General features: G+C 39.1%; 2 protein-coding genes across 3 annotated transcripts in view; one reads left to right on the forward strand and one right to left on the reverse strand.

Moving 5' to 3' along the window:
- The window catches only part of RNASE12 (ribonuclease A family member 12 (inactive)), a 2,438-nt gene extending 1,534 nt beyond the window's left edge, over positions 1-904 (reverse strand). Inside the window, exon 1 of one of the 2 annotated variants that reach the window (XM_034411589.3) lies at positions 798-904. The gene's annotated coding sequence lies outside the window, so the exon portion shown is untranslated. Of the gene's footprint in view, positions 1-638; positions 727-797 lie in introns of those variants that run through there. The other variant, XM_034411590.3, reaches the window with a different exon arrangement.
- Positions 905-16,162: 15,258 nt separating this feature from the next.
- Positions 16,163-21,091, forward strand: LOC117662265 (C-type lectin Cal-like). Its single transcript, XM_034411591.3, has 5 exons — positions 16,163-16,261; positions 16,694-16,785; positions 19,246-19,386; positions 19,852-19,966; positions 20,782-21,091. The coding sequence occupies exons 1-5, from the start codon at positions 16,195-16,197 to the stop codon at positions 20,847-20,849; spliced, it is 483 nt and encodes a 160-aa protein (XP_034267482.1). The 5' UTR covers positions 16,163-16,194; the 3' UTR covers positions 20,850-21,091.
- Positions 21,092-21,749: the final 658 nt, after the last annotated feature.

The raw sequence follows: 21,749 nt of genomic DNA on the forward strand, positions 1-21,749 counted from the left end.
TCTATCTATCTATCTATCTATCTATCTATCTATCTCTATCTATCATCTCTCATTCTCTCTCTCATCTATCTCTCTCTATCTCTCTGTCTCTCTATCCACCCATCCGTCCATTCAACCACCCATTTACCTACCCATCCACCCACCCACTGACCCACCCACCCATATCTATTTATCTGTCTGTCTGTCTGTCTCTCATCTCTCTCTTTCTGTATCCATACATCATCTATCTATCCATCCATCCATCCATCCATCTATCTATCTATCTATCTATCTATCTATCTATCTATCTATCATTCTCTCTATCATCTCTATCTCTCTGTCTCTATCCATCCATCCATCCATCCATCCACCCACCCACTTACCTACCCACCCACCCACCCATATCTATCTATCTGTCTGTCTGTCTGTCTGTCTGTCTGTCTGTCTGTCTCTCATCTCTCTCTCTCTTTCTATATCCATCCATCCACCGTCTGTCTGTCTGCCTGCCTGCCTGCCTGCCTGTCTGTCTGTGTCTGTCTATCTATCTATCTATCTATCTATCTATCTATCTATCTATCCTATCACCTCTCTCTATATCTCCATTGTTAAGCTGGGAAAATCCATAAAGGTTTGCAATTATTTATTTAAAAAGCTTTTACATTTTAGATTCTTTGGGGGAAAAAATGAATTTGAGAAAGGATGTTAATCCTCTTTTTTTCTAAAAGTCTAGTGCCATCTCTTATTCATCCCTGCCACCAAAGGATGGTAACCCCACCAATTTACACTTTTAAACAATCCAGACAAATCTCATAACCCACCTTGTGTTAAAATGCTCCTGCCTCCTCTGGCACCGTCTCTGAATATCAATTAAGGAAGCCAAGAATCCAGAGGGAGATCAAGGGGTATTTGTTACCAGCAGGAAAGAAAACAACAGGAAATACCAGAAGTGCTTCCATGCAGTGGCAAAGAACTTCCAGAAATTGCTAGAGGCTTTCACACATTGCCAAGCGTCTGTGTCAGCATGAGGACTAGAAGCTTTTTTTTGTTGTTGTTAAATGACAGCTGGCAAATTCCATTCTGTTCAGTGATGGGTGATGACAGATAGGAGTGACAGATTTTCCTCCCTTCCAATATGTTTCTGTGGTTGCTGTAATCAAAATTCTTGCTGTAAGAAATAGACTTAATAATTGTGGGCCAACATTCTCATTTTGAGGTTGAGCTGACTTCACTTCTATGTTGGTGCTGGATAAGATTCCTCCCTGTGCCACGTTGTTTTAGCATGGCATCTTAAACATACTATCAGCTTTATTTAGCTTTGCTGCTAAATAAGCAACCCAAGATCATACTATTATCTTAACATGCAAGTAATTCATAGGTGTACTTTTTGTTTTTTATTAAAAAGTTTTATCAAATATTACAACAATTTTTCCCATCCCTCCTCCCCCCATCCCTCCTCGACCCGCCCCCCCATCCCTCCTCCACCCACCACCCATCCCTCCTCCCTCCTCCCCCCTCTCCCTCCATCCCCTCCCCCCACCCCCACCCCGGACTTCCCAGAGCAAATACAGGGTATAACATTTAACAAACATAAACTAAAATATGCTAACTTTCTATAGACTCCAAACTCCCTCTTGCTCTTTAACTCCCCTTTCAACTAACAAAACATAATTCAAAAAGAAAAAATAACTTTAGTTTCATTCATAAGCTCTTTGAAACTTTTTAGTCCGATATTTGTTTTGAATATAGTCAATCCATCTTCTCCGATATATATCTTTCATTTGAATGGTCCTTCAAGTATGCTGAAATTTTTGCCATCTCTGCTAAATTCAGTACTTTTGATGTCCATTCTTCAATAGTAGGTAATTCTTCCTTCTTCCAATACTGCACCACCAAAAGTCTGGCTGCTGTTATTAAATTTAAAATCAATTTAGTCTCTATAACCGTACAATCTGTAATTATACCCAACAGAAAGAGTGAATTTTATCTTCTTCTTGAGAATATTTTGGATAATCCACCATATTTTTATCCAAAATGCCTTAATTTTTTTACATGTCCACCATATATGATAATAGGTGGCATCATCACAGTCACATCTCCAACACTTAGGTTGCAAACTTGGATACATACAGGCTAGCTTTTTAGGATCTAGATGCCATCTATAAAACATTTCATAAAAATTCTCTCTTAAGTTTTGGGCTTGCGTAAACTTTACATTTCTAACCCATATTTTTTCCCACGTTTCCATCATTATTGGTTCTTCAATATTTTGTGCCCATTTTATCATACAGTCCCTAACTTACTCCGTTTCTGAATCTATTTCTACCAACGCATTATACACCTTTTTATATGCATTTGACTTTGGTCTCTAATTTGTTTTACCAAGTTCTCCTCATTCTGCAAAATACCAGTTTTCTGATCTTCTCTCCATCTAGCTTGCAGCTGTCCATACTGAAACCATGTTTGAATTATCTTTTCTTCTCTTAATTAATTCAAAGATTTTAATTGTAGTATACCTCTTTCCTTATTAAGAAGCTCTTTATATGTAGTCACATCTTGTTTTTGCTCTACACTTATGTTCTCTATCGCGTGTCTGGGTATTGCCCACATTGGTAACTTATCATTTAATTTATACTGATACTTTTCCCAGACACGCAATTAAGCATTCCTTAATATGTGACTTTTAAAAGTCCTATCAACTTTCTTATCATATAATAAATAAGCATGCCAACCGTAAACCAAATCATATCCCTCAATATTCAATATTCTTTCTTCTGTTGAATTGCTCCAATCACTAATTGCTGATAGGGCAGCTGCCTCATAATATAGTCTTAAATTGGGCATTTTGAGACCTCCTCTTTCACGTATATCCTGCATTATTTTTTGCTTTATTCTCGGTCTCTTTCTTGCCCAAACAAAATTATTAATACCCTTCTGTCATATATTCAAATTTTCATCTTTTTTAAGTATTGGTATCATTTGAAAAAGAAATAAAAACTTAGGCAAAACATTCATTTTTACTGCTGCTATTCTTCCCAACAAAGATAATTGTAATTTTTTCCAATTTTCCATCTCTCTCTGTATTTTTTGCCACAACGAATCATAATTATGCTTAAATAATTTCGCATTTGATGTCCTGTAACATTTCAAGTGTTAATGTTGGTAGTTCCGTTGGAACAGAGAGAGATTGCAATTTGGACGTTTGAGCTGATGAGCTCCCAGCGCTTTTAGAGGCAACAGTCTTTATTTGTTTTGAAGCCATTTGTAGTTTTCAATTTGAATTTATTCAGCAACCAGAACAACAAATCCACCAAGTCCAAAAATTTCCAGTCCTTAAATAATATCAATCCTTTTTTAAATTCACTTCTATAGTCCTTTTAGCCTTTAAATCTTCTTTCTTTCAAAGCAAAATCTCTAGTTTTAAACAGGGGCTGCCAGCGCTAAACGAAACTTTCCTTTTAACTTTCACTTTCACGCCCCATTAAAACTCAATCGCCATCTTGCTTTCACTTTCTTCCCTTAATAACTCAGAAGGAAGTAATACACATTTAGAGTTAAAGTTTAGTACTTGCAAATCTGATCTCTCCTGGCTTTGCTCAGCCTGCTTCCAAATCCAATGTTTTATTCAAAGCATTGTTTGCAGGGGTGGTCGCGGCATCTTGTTCTGCTTAAAGCTACCATCCTCTGGAGCAGGGGGGAAATCCAGCAGGTTCTGACAGGTTCTGGAGAACCGATAGTGGAAATTTAAAGCAGTTCAGAGAACCAGTAGTGGAAAAATTGAGTAGTTTGGAGAACCAGCAAATGCCACCTTTGGCTGATCCCACAGTGGGGTGGGAGTGGGAATGGAGATTTTGCAATATCCTTCCCCCAGGAGTGGGATGGGAATGGGGATTTTGCAGTATCCTTCCCCTGGAGTGGGAAGGAAATGGAGATTTTGCAGTATCCTTCCCCTGCCACTCTCACTAAGCCACACCCACCAAGCCACACGACGCCCACCAAGCCCACCAAGCCACGCCCATAGAACAGGTAGTAAAAAAATTTGGATTTCACCACTGCTCTGGAGTCCATTTAAGCTCATGCCTACTGCTTCAGTGACTCCATCCAGCCATCTCATTCTCCGTCGTCCCCTTCTTTTCCCCTCAATCTTTCCTCAAATATTGGAACACTGCTATCATGTCCTTCTCTTCACTAGACTAGCTAGGTCAATCAAGGTTGTTTTTATTATGGATTTATATCAGCCAAGGAAAGAAAAAAAGTAGAATCTGAAACAACTTGAGACACAAATTAGATTATCCTATTTTGGGCACATTATGCAAAGATCCGGCTTTCTGGAGAAGGTCCTAAAGCTGGGAAGGATGGAAAGAAGAGAAGATGATGATCAGCAGAAAGGGAGATGGATTCATTTACAGTGGCAATGAGTGCATCATTGGAAGATCTGAAGGATCTACAGTAAGATTATTGTATCACCAAGATGGAAAATTCTGAAATGTACTCGGCTTACAATCACCATTGGCACCAGAACTTCCATCTCTAAGCAATGCAGTCACTAAGTGAGTCACTTAGTGACTGCATTCCTTAGAGATGGAAGTTCTGGTGCCAATGGTGATGAGTCACATCCAATTTTTATTTGCTGCAGTTGTTGTTAAAAACCAAGCACTCTTAAAACAGAAGAGCAGCAGGAAGTCTTGTGACAGCATGTGCTCCTGAGCCTATGTTGAAGGCTGAAAGGATAGTGAGTCATTAAATAGCAGCAGGTCCAATTCAAGATGAAAATTGCTCATAATATCACTGACTAGGATATAGAATATGGACTTAGTATAGCTAAGCATAGAATATTTATTTTAAGGGAGATAATTAGATCTATTAAGGAATGTCCTTGACTTAGACCACAATTGAGCCCCAATTTTCCATTGTTAAATTTTGCCCATTTTACGATCTTCCTTGCCACATTATTAAGTGAATCACTGCAGTTGCTAAGTTAGTACCAAAGGCAAATCTGGCTTCCCCATTAACTTTGCTTGTCAGAAGGTCACAAAAAGTGATCACAGGACCCCGGGATACTGCAACCGTCATAAATACGAGTCAGTTGCCAACCCTCTGAATTTTGATCACATGACCATGGGGATGCTGCTAAGGTTGTGACTGTGAAAAATGGTCACAAGTCACGTTTTTCAGGGCTGTTGTAACTTTGAACATTATGTTCTTTTCTTTTCTTTTCTTTTATTTATTCCTGCAAATAAGTTCTTTTTTTTCCCATTTGCGCTGACATTTAAGTGACCCAACAATCTGATCGTCTTATCTATCTATCTTCTCTCTCTCTCTCTCCCCTATCTATCTATCTGTCTGTCTGTCTGTCTGTCTATCTATCTATCTATCTATCTATCTATCTATCTATCTATCTATCTATCTATCTATCTATCTATCTATCTACAGTCTCTCTCTAATATGTACCTATCTACAATATCTATCTATCTATCTATCTATCTATCTATCTATCTATCTATCATCTATCTATCTATCTATCTATCTATCTATCTATCTATCTATCTATCTATCTATCGTCTCTCTCTCTCTAATATGTACCTATCTACAATATCTATCTATCTATCTATCTATCTATCTATCTATCTATCTATCTATCTATCTATCTATCTATCTATCTATCATCTACAGTCTCTCTCTAATATGTACCTATCTACAATATCTGTCTGTCTGTCTGTCTGTCTGTCTGTCTGCCTGCCTGCCTGCCTGCCTGCCTGCCTGCCTGCCTATCTATCTATCTATCTATCTATCTATCTATCTATCTATCTAGCTATCTATCTATCTATCTATCTATCTTCTACCGTGTTTTCCAGAAAATATGTGTGCCTAATATAAGCCCTACCACAAAAATAAGCTCTATTTAAGACCCCATCCACTCTATCCCACTGTCTGGTTGTATGAGGTAGGACAAGGCACATGCTTAAAAATCAAGCTAGGATGGGGGTGGGGTGGGGTGGAGCTGCTCCACATGCCCTGCACCCACTTACCTTAGGACCCCCACAGCCAGGCCTCCAACACCCCAACACTTGTCATACTGCTGCCTGACTTCTTCCATGTGGCACATCGTGCCGGTGCCTCCATTCGTGGCAGGAGGCCATGTGGTGCATTGCGCCGGTGCTGCAGCTTGCATGAGCAACGGCACGACAAGCCACACAGTGGCCTATTGTGAATGGCAGCATTGGTGCGATGTGCCATGTGGCATCTGGCTGTGAGTGGCTAGGAGCAGCCTCAGAAGAAGTTGGGCAGTGGCAGTCTTATTTTCGGGAAAACCTGGTATCTGTCTGTCTGTCTGTCTGTCTGTCTGTCTGTCTGTCTGTCTGTCTGTCTGTCTATCTATCTATCTATCTATCTATCTATCTATCTATCTATCTATCTTTTTTTTAAAAAAGTTTTTTTTTATTTTTTACACAAGCACACATACAATATATTTTTTCTGAACAGAATATTGGCCGGTTCACAAAGTTAAACAATCTTTAATCACCTCCAACACAATTTTATATATTCCCTTTTTGCCATAGTATTTATTCTCTCTAGTTTTTATAAACCAATATTACTCTTCATCCTAACCTCTAGCCTTAATAAAATTCAATTTTTCTCTTCTTGTCTCTAAGTTAAACTCCTTAAATTTAAATTCTCACAACATAATGTAATTCCTAATATTTCCTTGAATTCCCTTATTGTAATCACAAATGTTTTCCATTGTCAACTATTCCAAATAATAGAATCCAACATCTTGATAAAAATCTTTTCTTATTAAATTATTTTGTACAATACATTTCCTTAAAATTTCACTCTAATTTTCAATTACTTTGTCAAATATATGCATTTATACCTTAATCCTTTCTAATTTCACAAGTCTAATTAATTCATCGTACAATATCATTTCCACTTTTTTTTTATTAGATTCCAAAATTGCATTTAAAAATATTCCAATTGTTACAATTTCTCTAGTTACAATTAAAAATATTCCAACTTTTATAGTCTCATATATTAAATTTATTCATATTTCTAAATCTTATTTCAGTTCATTCATACATCCATATAATTTTCCATTATTTTATATTTCCTTAATTAATCTCATTTATTACAGTCAATGCCTTCCACATATCACAATCTCAACTATTACCTTTTCTAACATTCCTATCTATCTATCTATCTATCTATCTATCTATCTATCTATCTATCTATCTATCTATCTATCTATCATCTATCTATATCATCTATCTATCATCTATCTATCTATCTTTCTTTCTTTCTATATCTATCTATCTATCTTTCTTTCTTTCTATATCTATCTGTCTATCAATCTTTCTTTCTTTCTTTCTTTCTTTCTTTCTTTCTTTCTTTCTATATCTGCTGTCTGTCTGTCTGTCTGTCTGTCTGACTATCTATCTATCTATCTATCTCATATCTCTGTGTCTCTCCTCCGTCTCTCTTTCACACACACACAGACACACAGACACACACTTCTGAAAATGAAGGATTTTAATTTTTTGGATCAACTGAATGATGATCCATTAGTTGATTGGTGGCCTTGTTGCCTATTATGTTGTGGGTTGAGAGAATGTGACTGACCCAAAGTCACCCAGCTGGCTTTCATGCCTAAAGCAAGACAAGATAGTCTGCTAGTTTTCTAGCCTGGTGCCTTACCTCTAGACCAAACTAGCTCTTTGTAATTTATTTCACAACAGATACAAATAGTTACACTTGTTTAGCTGGCTAAGAAGGAGATTAAGCCAGTTCCCAGAGGAGGTTTACTATGAAGGGTCATCATCAGAGTTGGAATTCAGCCGGGCCTGCCCACCTGCCCAGGCTCTATGCCATCCTACTTAGGCACATTTTTGAGGCTGGGTGCCTGTGCAGAAGGCATGCACGTGAGCAAAACACATATGTGGAAGGCCGGGTGCATGCAAGGAAGGCATGCGTGCATGTGCAAAAAGCAACATAATGTGAATCCCACCACTGGTCATAATATCTATAATTATAGTTTGATTACTAATATTTTCTGATTAAAGTAATTTTGATTAAACAGATGCATGGGAAGATGGAGGTAATTTGTTTAGAACTGTTTACCGACTATGCAAATTTCAAATGTTGAAATTTGGGATTTATTATTTGGGCTCACTTAGTAGAAAAGAACTAGGCCTCAGAATCTCAAGAAGACAAAGTGGAAGCGGGTGTGTTGTAGATTTAATAAGACCAACACAACTTTTCTGGGTTAATCAGAGACAATGTATATTGCGCAATAGGTTCAAAGCTCTGTACATGAAGCATTGAACAAAGACAGAAATTAGCTACAATGGTTTTTATACCCTTCTAGACAAAGGATTCTGTTAACTCAGCAGTTTATGTGATCATATACATTTGTCATATTTAATTGACACTTCCTAATTACTGTTTTATTTATTCTTTGCCAACAGTCATAATTCTTTTTGCCAATTACTGAAGCATAGATTCAAATTATCTCTTGTTAATATTACATGTGGTCATACTTGATCTCTTTAACTTTCATACTGTATATCACCAAATGTTTCTTATCTCTGACAACTGAATGTTTGTGAATGTTTCTACTTCAAAGGAATACTCTGCCTTTCATCTGGTTAATTGGCTTCCCTTAAACAAGCACATTTCCTTTCTTACAAATAAAGAGGGCCGTTCAGTGATCATCCAGCTGGATCCGCTTACCTACCTACATTAGGTAAGACGTCTCTTTTTCCTCCTTCTTCAAGGATGAAGGAAACTTGAATTGCAGACTCAGAGTGGGGTTCATCTAATGTTCCCTTGCAAGAGAAGTGCAACCTAACCTGGGTGATAAACATCTGCAAGGAAACAACCAAGCTGAGAGATCCCTCATTTCAACACCGGAGTTACAAATATTGTTCTCTGTTGAGAAGGAAGAAAGTTCTGGAGACCAAGTCTTTCAGCTGCCTTAGAGCACTTTTCTTTGAAAAAGAAGTCTGGCCAAGGACAACTCTGTTAGTTTTGGAAGCAAAATAATGAAAAATCGCTCCTCATATTCTCATTTGATATACGGTTCTCAGGCATGATGGTGATTATCAATTCATGCATGATATTAGAAACAAATAAAAAATCAGATCTGTTCCTAATGCAAATATTTCTCAGAACCCTCATTCCATCAGGTAAAGCATACTGTCCAGTGGTGAAATGTAAAATTTGTTATGACCGGTTCTGTGGGTGTGGCTTGGTGGGGGGGAGGTAATGTGACTGGGTGGGCGTGGCCAACTTTTTTTAAAAGTTTTTTAAAAAAAACTTTTAAAAGCATTTTTTCTACAACCTCTTCGGACCTCATCCCAGCTGAGTTGCCTGATCATCAGACGCTTTTTTTTCTTTTAAAAACATTTTTTCTACAACCTCTTTGGCTGAAGAGGTTGTAAAGAAAATGCTTTTAGAAGCCTCTAACGATCAGACAACTCAGCTGGGATCATCAGAGGCTTTTAAAGGCATTTTTTTCCCCTTTCTTTGGCTGAAGAGGTTGTAGAAAAAATGCTTTTAAAAGTCTCTGATGATCCCAGCTGAGCCGCACGATCATCAGAGGCTTTTTTTTTACTTTTAAAAGTATTTTTTCGGCCGAAGAGGTTGTAGAAAAAATGCTTTTAGAAATAATAAAAAAAGCCTTTAATGATTGCGTGGCTTAGCTGGGCATGAGGAGTGGGGCAGGGATTTTTGCTATCGGTTCTCCGAACCACCCGCCGCCATTGCTACCGGATCGGGCGATCTGGTCCAAACCGGGCGCATTTCACCCTGATATTGTCTCTTAACTAGATAACCTTACTTAAAACCATATTAATTTATGGACAGTGATGGGATTCTTCCAGTTTACAACCGGTTCGGTGATCGCACGCTTTGCACCAAGGACCCCTCAGATTGATCAGTGGATGGATAGAGATAGATAGAAGGATGGATGGATGGATGGATGGGTGGATGGATATAGCTAGCTAGCTTGCAAGCTAGCTAACTAGCTAGATATGGATGGATGGATGGAGATAGATAGATAGATAGGTAGGTAGGTAGGTAGGTAGGTAGGTAGATAGATATAGATGGATGGATGGATGGAGATAGATAGATAGATGGAGATAGATAGATAGATAGATAGATAGATAGATAGATATGGATGGATGGATGATGGATATAGCTAGCTATATCCATAGATAGATAGATAGGGATGGATAGATGGATAGATGGATGGACAGATCGACAGATTGAGAGACAGACCAACCGATGGACAGACCAACAGACGGACAGACGGATGGACGGAGGGAGATGATGGTTAGAGATAAACAGATAGATATAGGTTTGAATATTTTTGAAGAAAAAGGAACAATGCTCCACGTTGCAACTTTTGTGTTGCAATTCTTTGGTGCACTAATGTATCAACCAGCTGACATTTGACCTGCCTCTTCTGCTTAAGCACAACCAGTCTGTCTCAATCCAGGAAGGAAAATGCTCTGAAATCCATTGATAGGCTGTGCCGGAGCAGCAAAGACCATTGTCAAAATGTCATCAGAGGAGATGACATTCAAATCGGTGTCTTCCCATACTTTGCAACGGCGGCGTTGCAAAGATCTCATTTCAAGGAGGAAAAAAACTCACACGCGCTTCCGTGTTTCTTGGGGTTTGGGACTGCCCTCGTTTATTTTGACTTGTGGTCTTGCAAAATTTCTGCTCCTTTTAGACTTTTAGGCATTTACGTCACCGGAAGAAAAAAATTAAAATTACTCTTAATGAAGCTTGTACAAGTCATCCCCCCCAGAGCTATACTTGATTTGTAGATTTACCTTCCCTGCCACAATTAAAATTTCTTACAGTAAAAAAAAAAAAAAAAAAAAAAGTATAGCATTAAAGGTAAAGCTGCTAAAAATCCTTTGGAAATGTTTCCACCATCATTTTAACTTTTTGGGTTTTTTTTAAGCATTTCCAATTTTCCACCACCACTGCTTGAAGATGCAGTCTGGGAGGAGATACTTAATAAAAATCCCCCTGATCTTTTCCAGATGTTGCCCCCAGGCTATACATATATCCTGTTTTCCCCCAAAATAAGACATCCCCTGATAATAAGCCCAATCAGGCTTTTGAGCACAAGGCAATAAGGCCAAGTACTTATTTCAGAGTTCAAAAAAAAAAAATAAGACAGGGTCTTATTTTCTGGGAAACACGGTAGTTCTTGACCTACAACTATAATTGAGCCCAGAATTATAATCATAAGTAATTTAGTCCTTAAGCGGTCACCATGTGACTGCGCCTGATTTTAAGACCTTTTTGCAGTGGTCCTTAAGTGAATCACAATGGTTGTTAAGCAACCCCTGTGGTTAAGTGAACCCATTGTCCACAATGGGTTCACTTAATGTTTTTTGCTGGAAAACAGAAGTAAATTGCTGTTTCTTGCAAAAAAAAAATATATGTTGTAAACAATGATCACAAGACTGTGGGACATTGCAAATGGATGTAAATCCAGGCCTTTTGCTGAGCTACCAAATTTGATCATGTGACCATGGGGGTGGGGGCATCTGCCAGCTATCAGAATTCTGAATCTGGATTGTCATTCGTCCTGGGGAGGTCCATCATATTGTAGGGAGAATCCCCACCCCCCTTTTCTAATATAAGAAACCCCCCATATTAGCAATGTCCATCCGCCCCCCGACAGAGAAAAGGCTTCCGTGAAGTAAAACCACTCAAGTGGCCGATGTCTGTGAAAGGGTATTTTGTTTCACACACTGGTCCATTCATAAACAAAACACCTTCAGCTACAGCCCCCACAGAAGGGTGGAATTGATCAGAGAGACAAAAGACACCTAGAATTTACATTTCCCGCCACCAAGGACAGGGCATGGCCTCTCAGATACAATAGGAGTCAGGCAACAACAATTAGAATATTAAAAGGGCACACTCAAACACAGATTAAAGTACATTTCACAACAAACCTGGGAAGCTAAATCACAAAGATCTAGAACCGTGATGGTGAACCTATGGCATGTGTGCCACAGGTGGCACGTGGAACCATATCTGTGGGCACACGAGCATTGCCCTAGCTCACCTCCAGTGCACATGCATGGGCTGGCCAGCTGATTTTTGGGCCTTCCGGGCTCACCGGAAGTCAGGAAATGGGCTGTTTCCGGCCTCCGGAGGGCCCCCGGGGGGTGGGGAAGGCTGTTTTCACCCTCCCCAGGCTCCTAGAAAGCCCCTGGAGCCTGGGGAGGGCGAAAAACAGGCGTACCGGGCCCACCATGCCATTGCATGCCAAAAGCAGGGGGAGCACGGGGGGGGGGTCACATGCGCATGCATGCGGGGGCGGGGCGGGACGCATTGAATTATGGGTGTGGGCACACACGTGCACGACCCCCCCATGTTCCCCCCACTTTTGGCACGCGACGGCAAAAAGGTTAGCCATCACATCCTAAACACATCCACTCACCAGACTGTTTTGTTAGCTGTCACAGAACTGATTGCTGTGTCACTTCTTTTCTAATTCCTAAATAAACAGAGACCTCCTTTCCAATTGCAGCTTGCCTCCAAATTCATGTTTCCTGCATCTTTCTCCTGGCTTGGAATCAGACTGGATTTTATTTCCAACAGTAACTTTGAATAGTTGCTAAGTGATTTGTCATAAGTCAAAGTGTACTTATACAATAAAAGTTAATATAACTGCAAATGCATTTATCAATATATTTTATTTTCCAATATTTTAAATAAGTTTAGATTTCCATTTAGGGTAACCAGGGCTTTAATTTGGGTTTAACATCTACTTTTCGGATAAATGGCATACTTAGAAATGCCATTTTACTATAATATTTTCATTGATTACTATTGATTGATTTCTAAATTTTATCAGAAATTTAGAAACAGTTTCTGAGAATAATGAACAATAAATACACAAACTCTAACTAAAATCAGCAACCACAGAGAATAAAGCTAAAATGAATTAAGTTAATGGAAAAAGTGGTTTATTTATTCATTTCTAAGCTGAAATTAGTTGCCTTGTGGCTGATTGGCTTTGAGACATAGTAACAATCACTCCCCCCCCAACACACACTAGTGAATAATCATACTTCATATAAATCATGTCAGGAATATCATCTAACAAGGATTGATCAGTACAAGAGAAATCACACACAATTAAAGAAATCCATTACCATAAAGTTAAAATAAAATTACTTAAAGAAACAAGAGAGCAAGAAAACTATACTGCCCAATGTGCTAACTTTCTCCATTAAAATGCACTTTAAAAAGTGCATTAAAAAAAAATGAATTAGCAATCAAACGAATTTATAGTAAGCGAATGAGGGAAATGTATTTGTGAAAGTTTTCTTATGATTACTGTACTATGATTATATTTTTAAAGGTTGTTTTCTGCAATAATTCTTTCCCCATTGAAGCCAAACTGCCCTTTTTTGCCCCGAGCAATGCAACGGGTTGTTTTCTAACCTTTTCATCTTAACCTTGAATATGCAAAACTGAGGAAAGGAAACCAGAATTTCCTGGAAAGACAGAGGTCACGCTTGGGGTTGCACCATGTGTAGTTGGGGTTTATATAACAGCCTCTCAGAAAGCAAGGGAGCAACCGAGAGGGATCCAGCTCAGCTGTCCACCACTTCTATCCATCCAGGAGAAGACCATCACGAGGTGAATGGCTGAAGAGTTGATCTATACCAGGGGTCTCCAACCTTGGCAACTTTAAGACTTGTGGACTTCAATTTTCAGAATTCCTCAGCCAGCTTTGCTGGCTGAGGAATTTTGAGAGTTGAAGTCCACAAGTCTTAAAGTTGCCAAGGTTGGAGACCCCGATCTATATGGCTTTTGTTAAGAAGGCTGGTGCAGGCCTTTGAGGGTGCTGAAGACCCCTTAGAGAACACTAGGAAGAACCGAGTGGGAAATCTGAGTGAGAAAGGGAAGTCTCCACTAAATGAATACATGATTGTTGGAAGGAAAATCCACCTGGTTCAGTTTCAATCTGGGAGAAAGGCACTGGAAATAAAATAGAGGATGGAGGCTGATGAGAAAGAAAGGTACCCTTTATTGATGAAGCAGAACCACCAACTACATGTGATTCAGGGACAGCTGACAAAAATTGAGTTTAGAGTGGGTGGGTTTTTATACATTCTTTGGGTTTTGTAGTTGAGCTTCCTGTTCCTGTGCAAGAACATGTCCTTTAATATTCTATTGGCTGTTCTCAGATTCCTACGGGGTCGTGGCTGGCTCCAGAGGCAAAAGGGGAAATGCAAATCCTAGGTGCTTCTCTGAAGTAATCCTCTCAACCCTTTCTAAGCTCTCAAATAAGCTTCCTAATTGCTTATTTGGAATTCCCTGACTGACCCAGTCTTTCTGAACGGATTACCAAATCTGCATTTCTAAAAGCTGGCCTCCTCAGTTTCTGCTTGGGGCAGGGAAACTGGGGCTGGTTTCTGCCTCCCTTAAGATTTTTAAATTTCTCCTTTAGGGGAAATATTTTATCTTGCCTTTTTAATATTTCCCAAAATATTTCATTCTTCGGTGGGAGGGTTTCCTACATGATTAAATAATTGTATCTTCGTAACAGCTTGGACATGGTGTAAGTAAGGTGTAAGTAAGGTTATAAGTAAGTAAGTAAGTGATGTGGTGGCTCAGTGGCTAAGATGCTGAGCTTGTTGATCGAAAAGTTGGCAGTTCAGTGGTTCGAATCCCTAGTGCCGTGTAATGGGGTGACTTGTGACTCCCGTTACTTGTCCCAGCTTCTGCCAATCTAGCAGTTTGAAAGCATGTAAAAAATGCAAGTAGAAAAATAGGGACCAGCTTTGTGGAAAGGTAACAGCGTTCCGTGCGCCTTTGGCATTTGGCCGGCCACATGACCACAGAGACGTCTTCGGACAGTGCTGGCTCTTCGGCTTTGAAACAGAGTTGAGCACCACCCCCTAGAGTCGGGAATGACTAGCACATATGTGCAAAGGGAAACTTTAACAGCTTAGAAGAAATTACTATTGATTTTGGGCAGGGGGTGGGTGGGTTTCTTTTATCCTGATTTCCAAACTAGTTTACAGCACTGGATTCCACTTAATGGTCCCTCATACAAGTCCTAAATTATTCTAATCTTGTTTAGCATTCAAGATCAAGATGGATTAGAATTAATAAGAATTCCAATAGAGGCAGAAATTCGTACGTTTGTCTCAGTGAGAGTGCATTTGTTGACCTTTTTCTGCAGGTTTGAAATCTGACCATGATAATTGGTGATTGGATAACAAATACGAAACTATGGGCTTCCCTACTCACCCAGTTTCAGTATACATCTAACATTGTAATGTGTGAAACACATGGATCACATAGTTGTTGTGGCCTGCCAGCGGCCAGCAGAGCTGGCAGCTCATTCGGACAGTGAAGAGGTTAGGGAGGAACATGGGCCAGTCCTGGAGTCTGAGGAAGGCTCTGATGAGGGCTCTGCATCGGAGGCAGAGAGGGGCCAGGGCCATATGCCAGTTATCAGCTGCATTTGGAGTCAGACATCATTGAGGCAGATGAATAGCTGGAGCCTGTTCCCAGTGTGTGCATGTGCAGAGCTGCCAGACGAAGGGAATAGCTAAAGAACAAGGGTCAACTTGGGAGTAAGGCCACAGGTGGACGATAAATGGCCCCTCCCAGAGGGAACAAAAGAGGAGAGAAAGGGAGTGGAGTTTGCAGGAGACAATTAGTTCGCTTAATTGGTTTGTGACTCCTTGCCAAGTTTTGAAGATATCGGCCTGGCAGCTCTCCAAGCCAGATAAGGTCTGTGACTATAAATTCTCCCTTGAAAGACTTTGCTGGATGTGAATGAAAAGAGTTCATAGGAACTTAATAAAAACAGGTTTTTGTCAGGACAAGGAGTCTGCTTCATGCTCTTGGGAAGCCTAGGTCAGGACAATAGTAATGAAATCGTTTAAAATTCTTCATTATGACCAATGATCAGGAAAGTCACATTTTTGGTGTGGGAATTTGTTGATTGTTTTCCCACGATATGTCCACTTACATTTGCAGCAAGCTAGTTTGCAAATTGGTAAAGTAGAAAACAAATTTCTGTGAAGTTTTTCCTTATCTGTTCCAGCCAAATGGAGCACAGAATTCACCTCTCTTGTAGTTTTCCTTTTTGCAACATGATATTAGATGAACATAGTTCATGAACTTACTCGTGTTTCTTCCTTGCAGGTTAACCAAAATATGGGTCTCTTCACCTACTTCAGCCTTGGTTTTCTTGGACTCCTGATTGCCAATCCTTTTTTGGAAGGTAAGTCTCTGACGCAGGGGTGAAATCCAGCAGGTTTTGACAGGTTCTGGAGAACCGGTAGTGGAAATTTTGAGTAGTTTGGAGAACTGGCAAATACCACCTCTAGCTGGCCCCAGAGTGGGGTGGGAATGGAGATTTTGCAATATCCTTCCCCTGGAGTGGGCTGGGAATGGAGATTTTGCAGTATCCTTCCTCTGCCATGCCCATCAAGCGATGCCCACCAAGCCATGCCTACAGAACCAGTAGTACAAAAAAATTGGATTTCACCACTGCTCTGAAGGCAATTCAATTTTGTATTCAGAGCAAATAAATTGGATGGTGATCTGTAGACATTATCTGTATGATCAAATAGAATTTTCTTTCTTTAAGAGAGGGCAATAAAAAAAATACTAATTCAATGCCTGTTTTGTCTATCCTTGTGTCTCTGTGCAGCTGAAGCTGACACCTGTGCCAGGGAATGGCTGCAAAATCAGGGTAACTGTTATGCGTATTTTGATCATAAATTGACCTGGCAAGAAGCTGAGGTAAGAAAGATGTCTCATCAGTGCAGATTGATATGATATATAATACATACATTTAGATTTAGCAGTGTTTTCCTTTTATTCAGTCACTGGCGCAGAGCAAAGAACTCAAATGTTGATTGTGTACATCATTGGTGAATGATCCGTGAGCCATGAGCCACCAGTGTGTCTCTAAGACTTCATCATGGCTTCCACAGGTCTTTAATGGGGTTAATGGAAGAATTTTACAGTTCCCTCCTTCAGGTTTTCTGGATGGTTGGAGATGTTAAGGACATGGTGGTATGGTAAGGGGATGAACAGAGGGGGAAATGGAGAAAACATAACTTCGCTACTTTCTCTCCAACACTCTGTATTCAAACAAGAATGCTTGGCTACTCTTCCTTTCATCTGGCAACAGAAGTGTCCATGACAGAGTTCAAAAAAAGTTAAGATGGTGGCTGCAAGAATGACATCTAAGCCATGGGTGAAATCCAAAATTTTTCCCTACCAGTTCTGTGGGCGTGGCTTGGAAGGTGTGGCAGGAAAAGGATATTGCAAAATCTCCATTCCCACCCCACTCCAGGTAAAGAATACTGCAAAATCTCCATTCCCCCCACTCCTGGGGGAAGGATATTGCAAAATTTCCATTCTCTTCCCACTCTGGGGCCAACCAGAGGTAGTATTTGCCGGTTCTCTGAACTACTCAAAATTTCCGCTACTGGTTCTCCAGAACCTATTAGAACCTGCTGGATTTCACCACGATCTAAACTCTGTCTCTTTTTTATATACATGATCAACATTTGAGTTCTTTGACAATTTAGCTGCATCTTAATTTTTTTTTTAAAAAAAATCTGCCTCTGAATGTACCTGTTTTGAAAGTGGGACTTTCTAGATGATGGAGCTGGAGATGAAATCAGTTATAATCTCATAAATAAATCCTGCAAGCTTCCATTACTACACGTGCATTCTACCTTCACTGGTAGATTTTTAAGCATCAGGACTCAGTCTTACTTAAAACTAACAATGGTATCAAAAAAAAAAAAAGGAAATTGTTCAGATTGACTTGTGAATGGGCCACATCATGTACAAAAGGAGTAGCCTATAAATACGCATATATGCTCTAGGTCAGGGGTGTCAAACTTGTAGCCTACGAGCCAGATGCATCATGCACTGGCCATGCCTACCCCCATTATAGCAAAGGGGGAAAAAGTTGTGATGCATCACGTGATGACAACATGAGTTTAACAACGCTTTAGGTTAAGAAGTACTGAATAGTTTATTATTATTTATGATTTCAATAAAGAGATGGTGGGGAAGCTGGAGTTGACCTACATGATGGATGGGAAGGAAAATATCCTAGAAGGCATCAATTAAATTCAAAATGATCTCAATGAAATGCAATGAAAATAATAAAATGTAATTTAATAGGGAGCTTGCAAAGTTTTTCCCTCAGGAAACAAAATGTACACTATAGGCTGTATGGGTGAAAAAGTGTTGGAATAGCTGATTGCAAACAGAATATAATCGGTAAAGTGGTTGGGAAAAAGAAATAGGCAACATCATTTTATGTTGTATCAACAGAAGCATTGTTTCCAAATAATGACAAGTTCTTGTTCCTTTTATTTCGCTTTGATGAAATCCTTACTGAGTACTAGACTCCTGTTCTGGCAACCACATTTTAAAAAGGATTAATATAGTCTGGAAAGGATAATGTAATGAGGATCATCAACTAAAAAGTTAACCTTATGGAGAAAGATTGAAGGAAATATTGTATTTAACCTTTAGACAAGAAGACTAGAGGGCAGAATTCTTCAAATAACTGAATCACACAGAAGAAACTAAGACGTGTTCACTCCCATTTAGTTTAGCTTAGTTTAGTTTGCTTTATTGTCATTGCACATGGTACAACAAAACTTAATGCCATCTTCAGTGTACATTATAACTATAAAAATAAAAACACAAACATTTTACATTTTATATAATTGAAATTGAAAACCTAATATTGCACTATACCGTAGAATTCAGTATGGTTATTGCCCTGGGGTAGAAGCTGTTTTTCAGCCTATTTGTCCTTGTTTCAGAGTGTTAACTGGATTTGAAGGCAGATTCCAATTCAATGTTAGGACAAACTTCCTAACAAAGCAGTTAGATAGGTGTGCCATGACCCAGACTTAGAAAGATGGTGGATTCTGTTTAATTGTTTCTGATTGACAGCCCTCTTTCAGGGTTGTGTTCATTTTGATTCTTGCATTGAGCAGAAAGTTGGGCTTTATGGCTTCATGGATAAGGATTCATCTGACAAACATAATACAATAACAGTATTGTACAATCCACTAACACAGAATCTTCAGTGTAGGCATTTTACTATACTGTAGATATTAAAACAGCACAAACATAAACTGATAGGCTTCTGCTATATCCCAACGTTGTGTATGAAAGCTTATCAAGAGGATTATCTGCTTTTCTCTCCCTCTAAACTCCAAGATTGAGTGCCAGAGCTATGGCCGTGGAGCTCATCTCGCTTCTATCCTTACCAAAGCTGAGACTCTTCTGGTGGCTGAGCATATCTCCACTTACCAAAAGGACTTAAGCAATGTATGGATTGGTCTTCAGGATGTCCGCCAGGTGAGCCTCTCTTGCCCCATTAATTTCTCAAAGTAAGTTGTAATGTCTATAACTGGTGTGCAAGAGGGGAAAAAAATACAGAGTCATAGACATAGTCTACCTCCATAGACAATAACTCTGGTAACATAGATGCTTTCGTGTTTGCAATGGTGGTGACTAAGTCGCATTGAGAAAGTCTGGTAAGAAGAGAAAAATAAATGAGTTTTTTCTTTTAAAAAAAAGAGTTGGTCATTTCATTAAATCAAATGACCCTTTACAAGATGCTTTGGATATTACAAAGTTAGTTACTACAGCAGTTGTGGAGGCCACTGTCTACTCAATTCACCATAGTCACTACACAGGCATTGCTTATAATCAACCATTATTTGTAACCAATCTTTGTAGCTCTCCTGATCATAATCAATGGAATCAAAGAGTCTGTTTACTTCCTTGTCCCTATCATCTGCTCTGTCTTTGTTTCAATAGACTGGAAGGTGGAGGTGGGCTGATGAGTCAACTTACAACTACAAGGCCTGGATGAAAAGTCAACCAGACAATTATGGTAATGCTGAGCACTGTGTGGAGCTGAGACTTTCTACAGGTAGGTCAATGATTCTCATGGTTGAGAAATAAAGAGACAAGCTGCTCACTGAATTTCCTGATGGTTAAGCCCATCATAGTTCTCATCCAAGTTCAAAAACTTAGTTTTGACCTTATCAGTTTTATAAATAGGATGCCACTTGGAGATGTTTTACAAGTTAATGGTCCATTGCTCAGATTTATAAGATAGTTTCATTGTACACATTTGGTTGGTTGGTTTTTTTGTTGAGTATTGTGGTTACTATGTTAAAACCTGAAAAGGTCTTTAAGCTTTCTTCCTTCAAAAATTTGTGTAACTGTATTTGGTAATACATGTCAATACATTTTCTAGTTCATTGACAAAAATAATTACCCTGAGTTGGTGGAATGGGACAACTCACCACAGGCAACTCACTGTAGCCAACTTGCCATTGCCAACTTTCCAGAGCCAAATCACAACTCACCACGGTCAACTTGCCATGGGACAAATTAAACTGAACAATTCAATTTAATTATTTAAAATAATTAAAACATTTTTAATTTTTGTCATTCACATTTCATTTTGTCCCTCCTTCTGCATATCCGCTTTAATGATTCAATTCCACCATTTCTTCAAGACAACTCTTGTCCTGCAGAGAGTTGGCCGTAGCGAGTAGGCCCATGGATTGGACATGTATTTTGCAGAAGATGTTTTAGGCAGCCTAGTGAATATTCAAGGAAGTACAGTAGTTCTAAATGTTCTAATTGGCTACCCATGTCAAGGACATCTCATCCATATATCTTCCAAAATGAATGGCTAGGGCAGAAATATCAGACATCTTGTCTTTTGTGTTTTAGGTTTTAAAGAATGGAATGATTCCCCATGCCAGAAACGCAACGCTTACATCTGCAAGCATGAGCTGTAAGACATCTGTCCTCACTGCTTGTGGAGATGCCATTGGATTGGATGATGATAAACCAGATTACTTTGTGGATGCCTCTTTTATGCCATTCATTGCCACCCTCCGCCCTGTTTGATGGAAGTCCAGCTCTTATCTATCCCTTTCAAAATTCTCTCTCAGAAGAGATGACTTGGATGTCTCCTTCTTCTTGTGACTCTTATCAGTCACAGTGTCATGCAAATAAACACATTCTAATGCTTATATAATTATTGCTGTATTGTTCTCATTATTGAACAAGGGGGGACAACTGTTTTGAACTCAGATGCTTCAATTGAGCCTGTTCACTCAGAATGTGAGGGAAAGTAGGTAGTTCAAAGAGAAAATGGGTGGAGTCAAAGCGGCAGTTTCTGTGGCAAGGTCAACATGGATAAGATAGCTATCATGGCATCCTCTTTGAAGCCATGCTATCTTGTATTTCTTTTGATTCCTCCCGAGGCCCTAACTAACAAAATGAAATTCAGGGTAGAGAAAAGTAAAGGAACATTGACTAGTATATATTTATTGCAGTATTTCAATGAAGAGGCAGTTGGAAACCTTAAGAACGGTGGATGGGAAAGAAAATAATGCCCAAGAAGGCATAAATGAAATTCATAATGACCTCAATGAAATGTGATGAAAGTATTAGAATGTACTTTAATAGAGAGATTGTAAAGTTTTTCCTTAAGAAATAAAATATGCAACTATTCCCAGCTTGATAACAGTGTTAGTGAAAAAGTCTTGAAACAGCTGATTATACAAACAGAATAAAATCAGTAGTCTGATGTGGTCAGAAAAAAATAGTCATCACCATTTTTATCAACAGAAGCATCCTTTCCAAATAATGACAAATTCTTGTCCCTTTTTATCCCACTTTAATCAAATCCT

The sequence above is a fragment of the Pantherophis guttatus genome, chromosome 4, assembly GCF_059756535.1.
Source record: "Pantherophis guttatus breed Tessera chromosome 4, ASM5975653v1, whole genome shotgun sequence".
In the NCBI taxonomy this organism is placed as follows: domain Eukaryota; kingdom Metazoa; phylum Chordata; class Lepidosauria; order Squamata; family Colubridae; genus Pantherophis; species Pantherophis guttatus.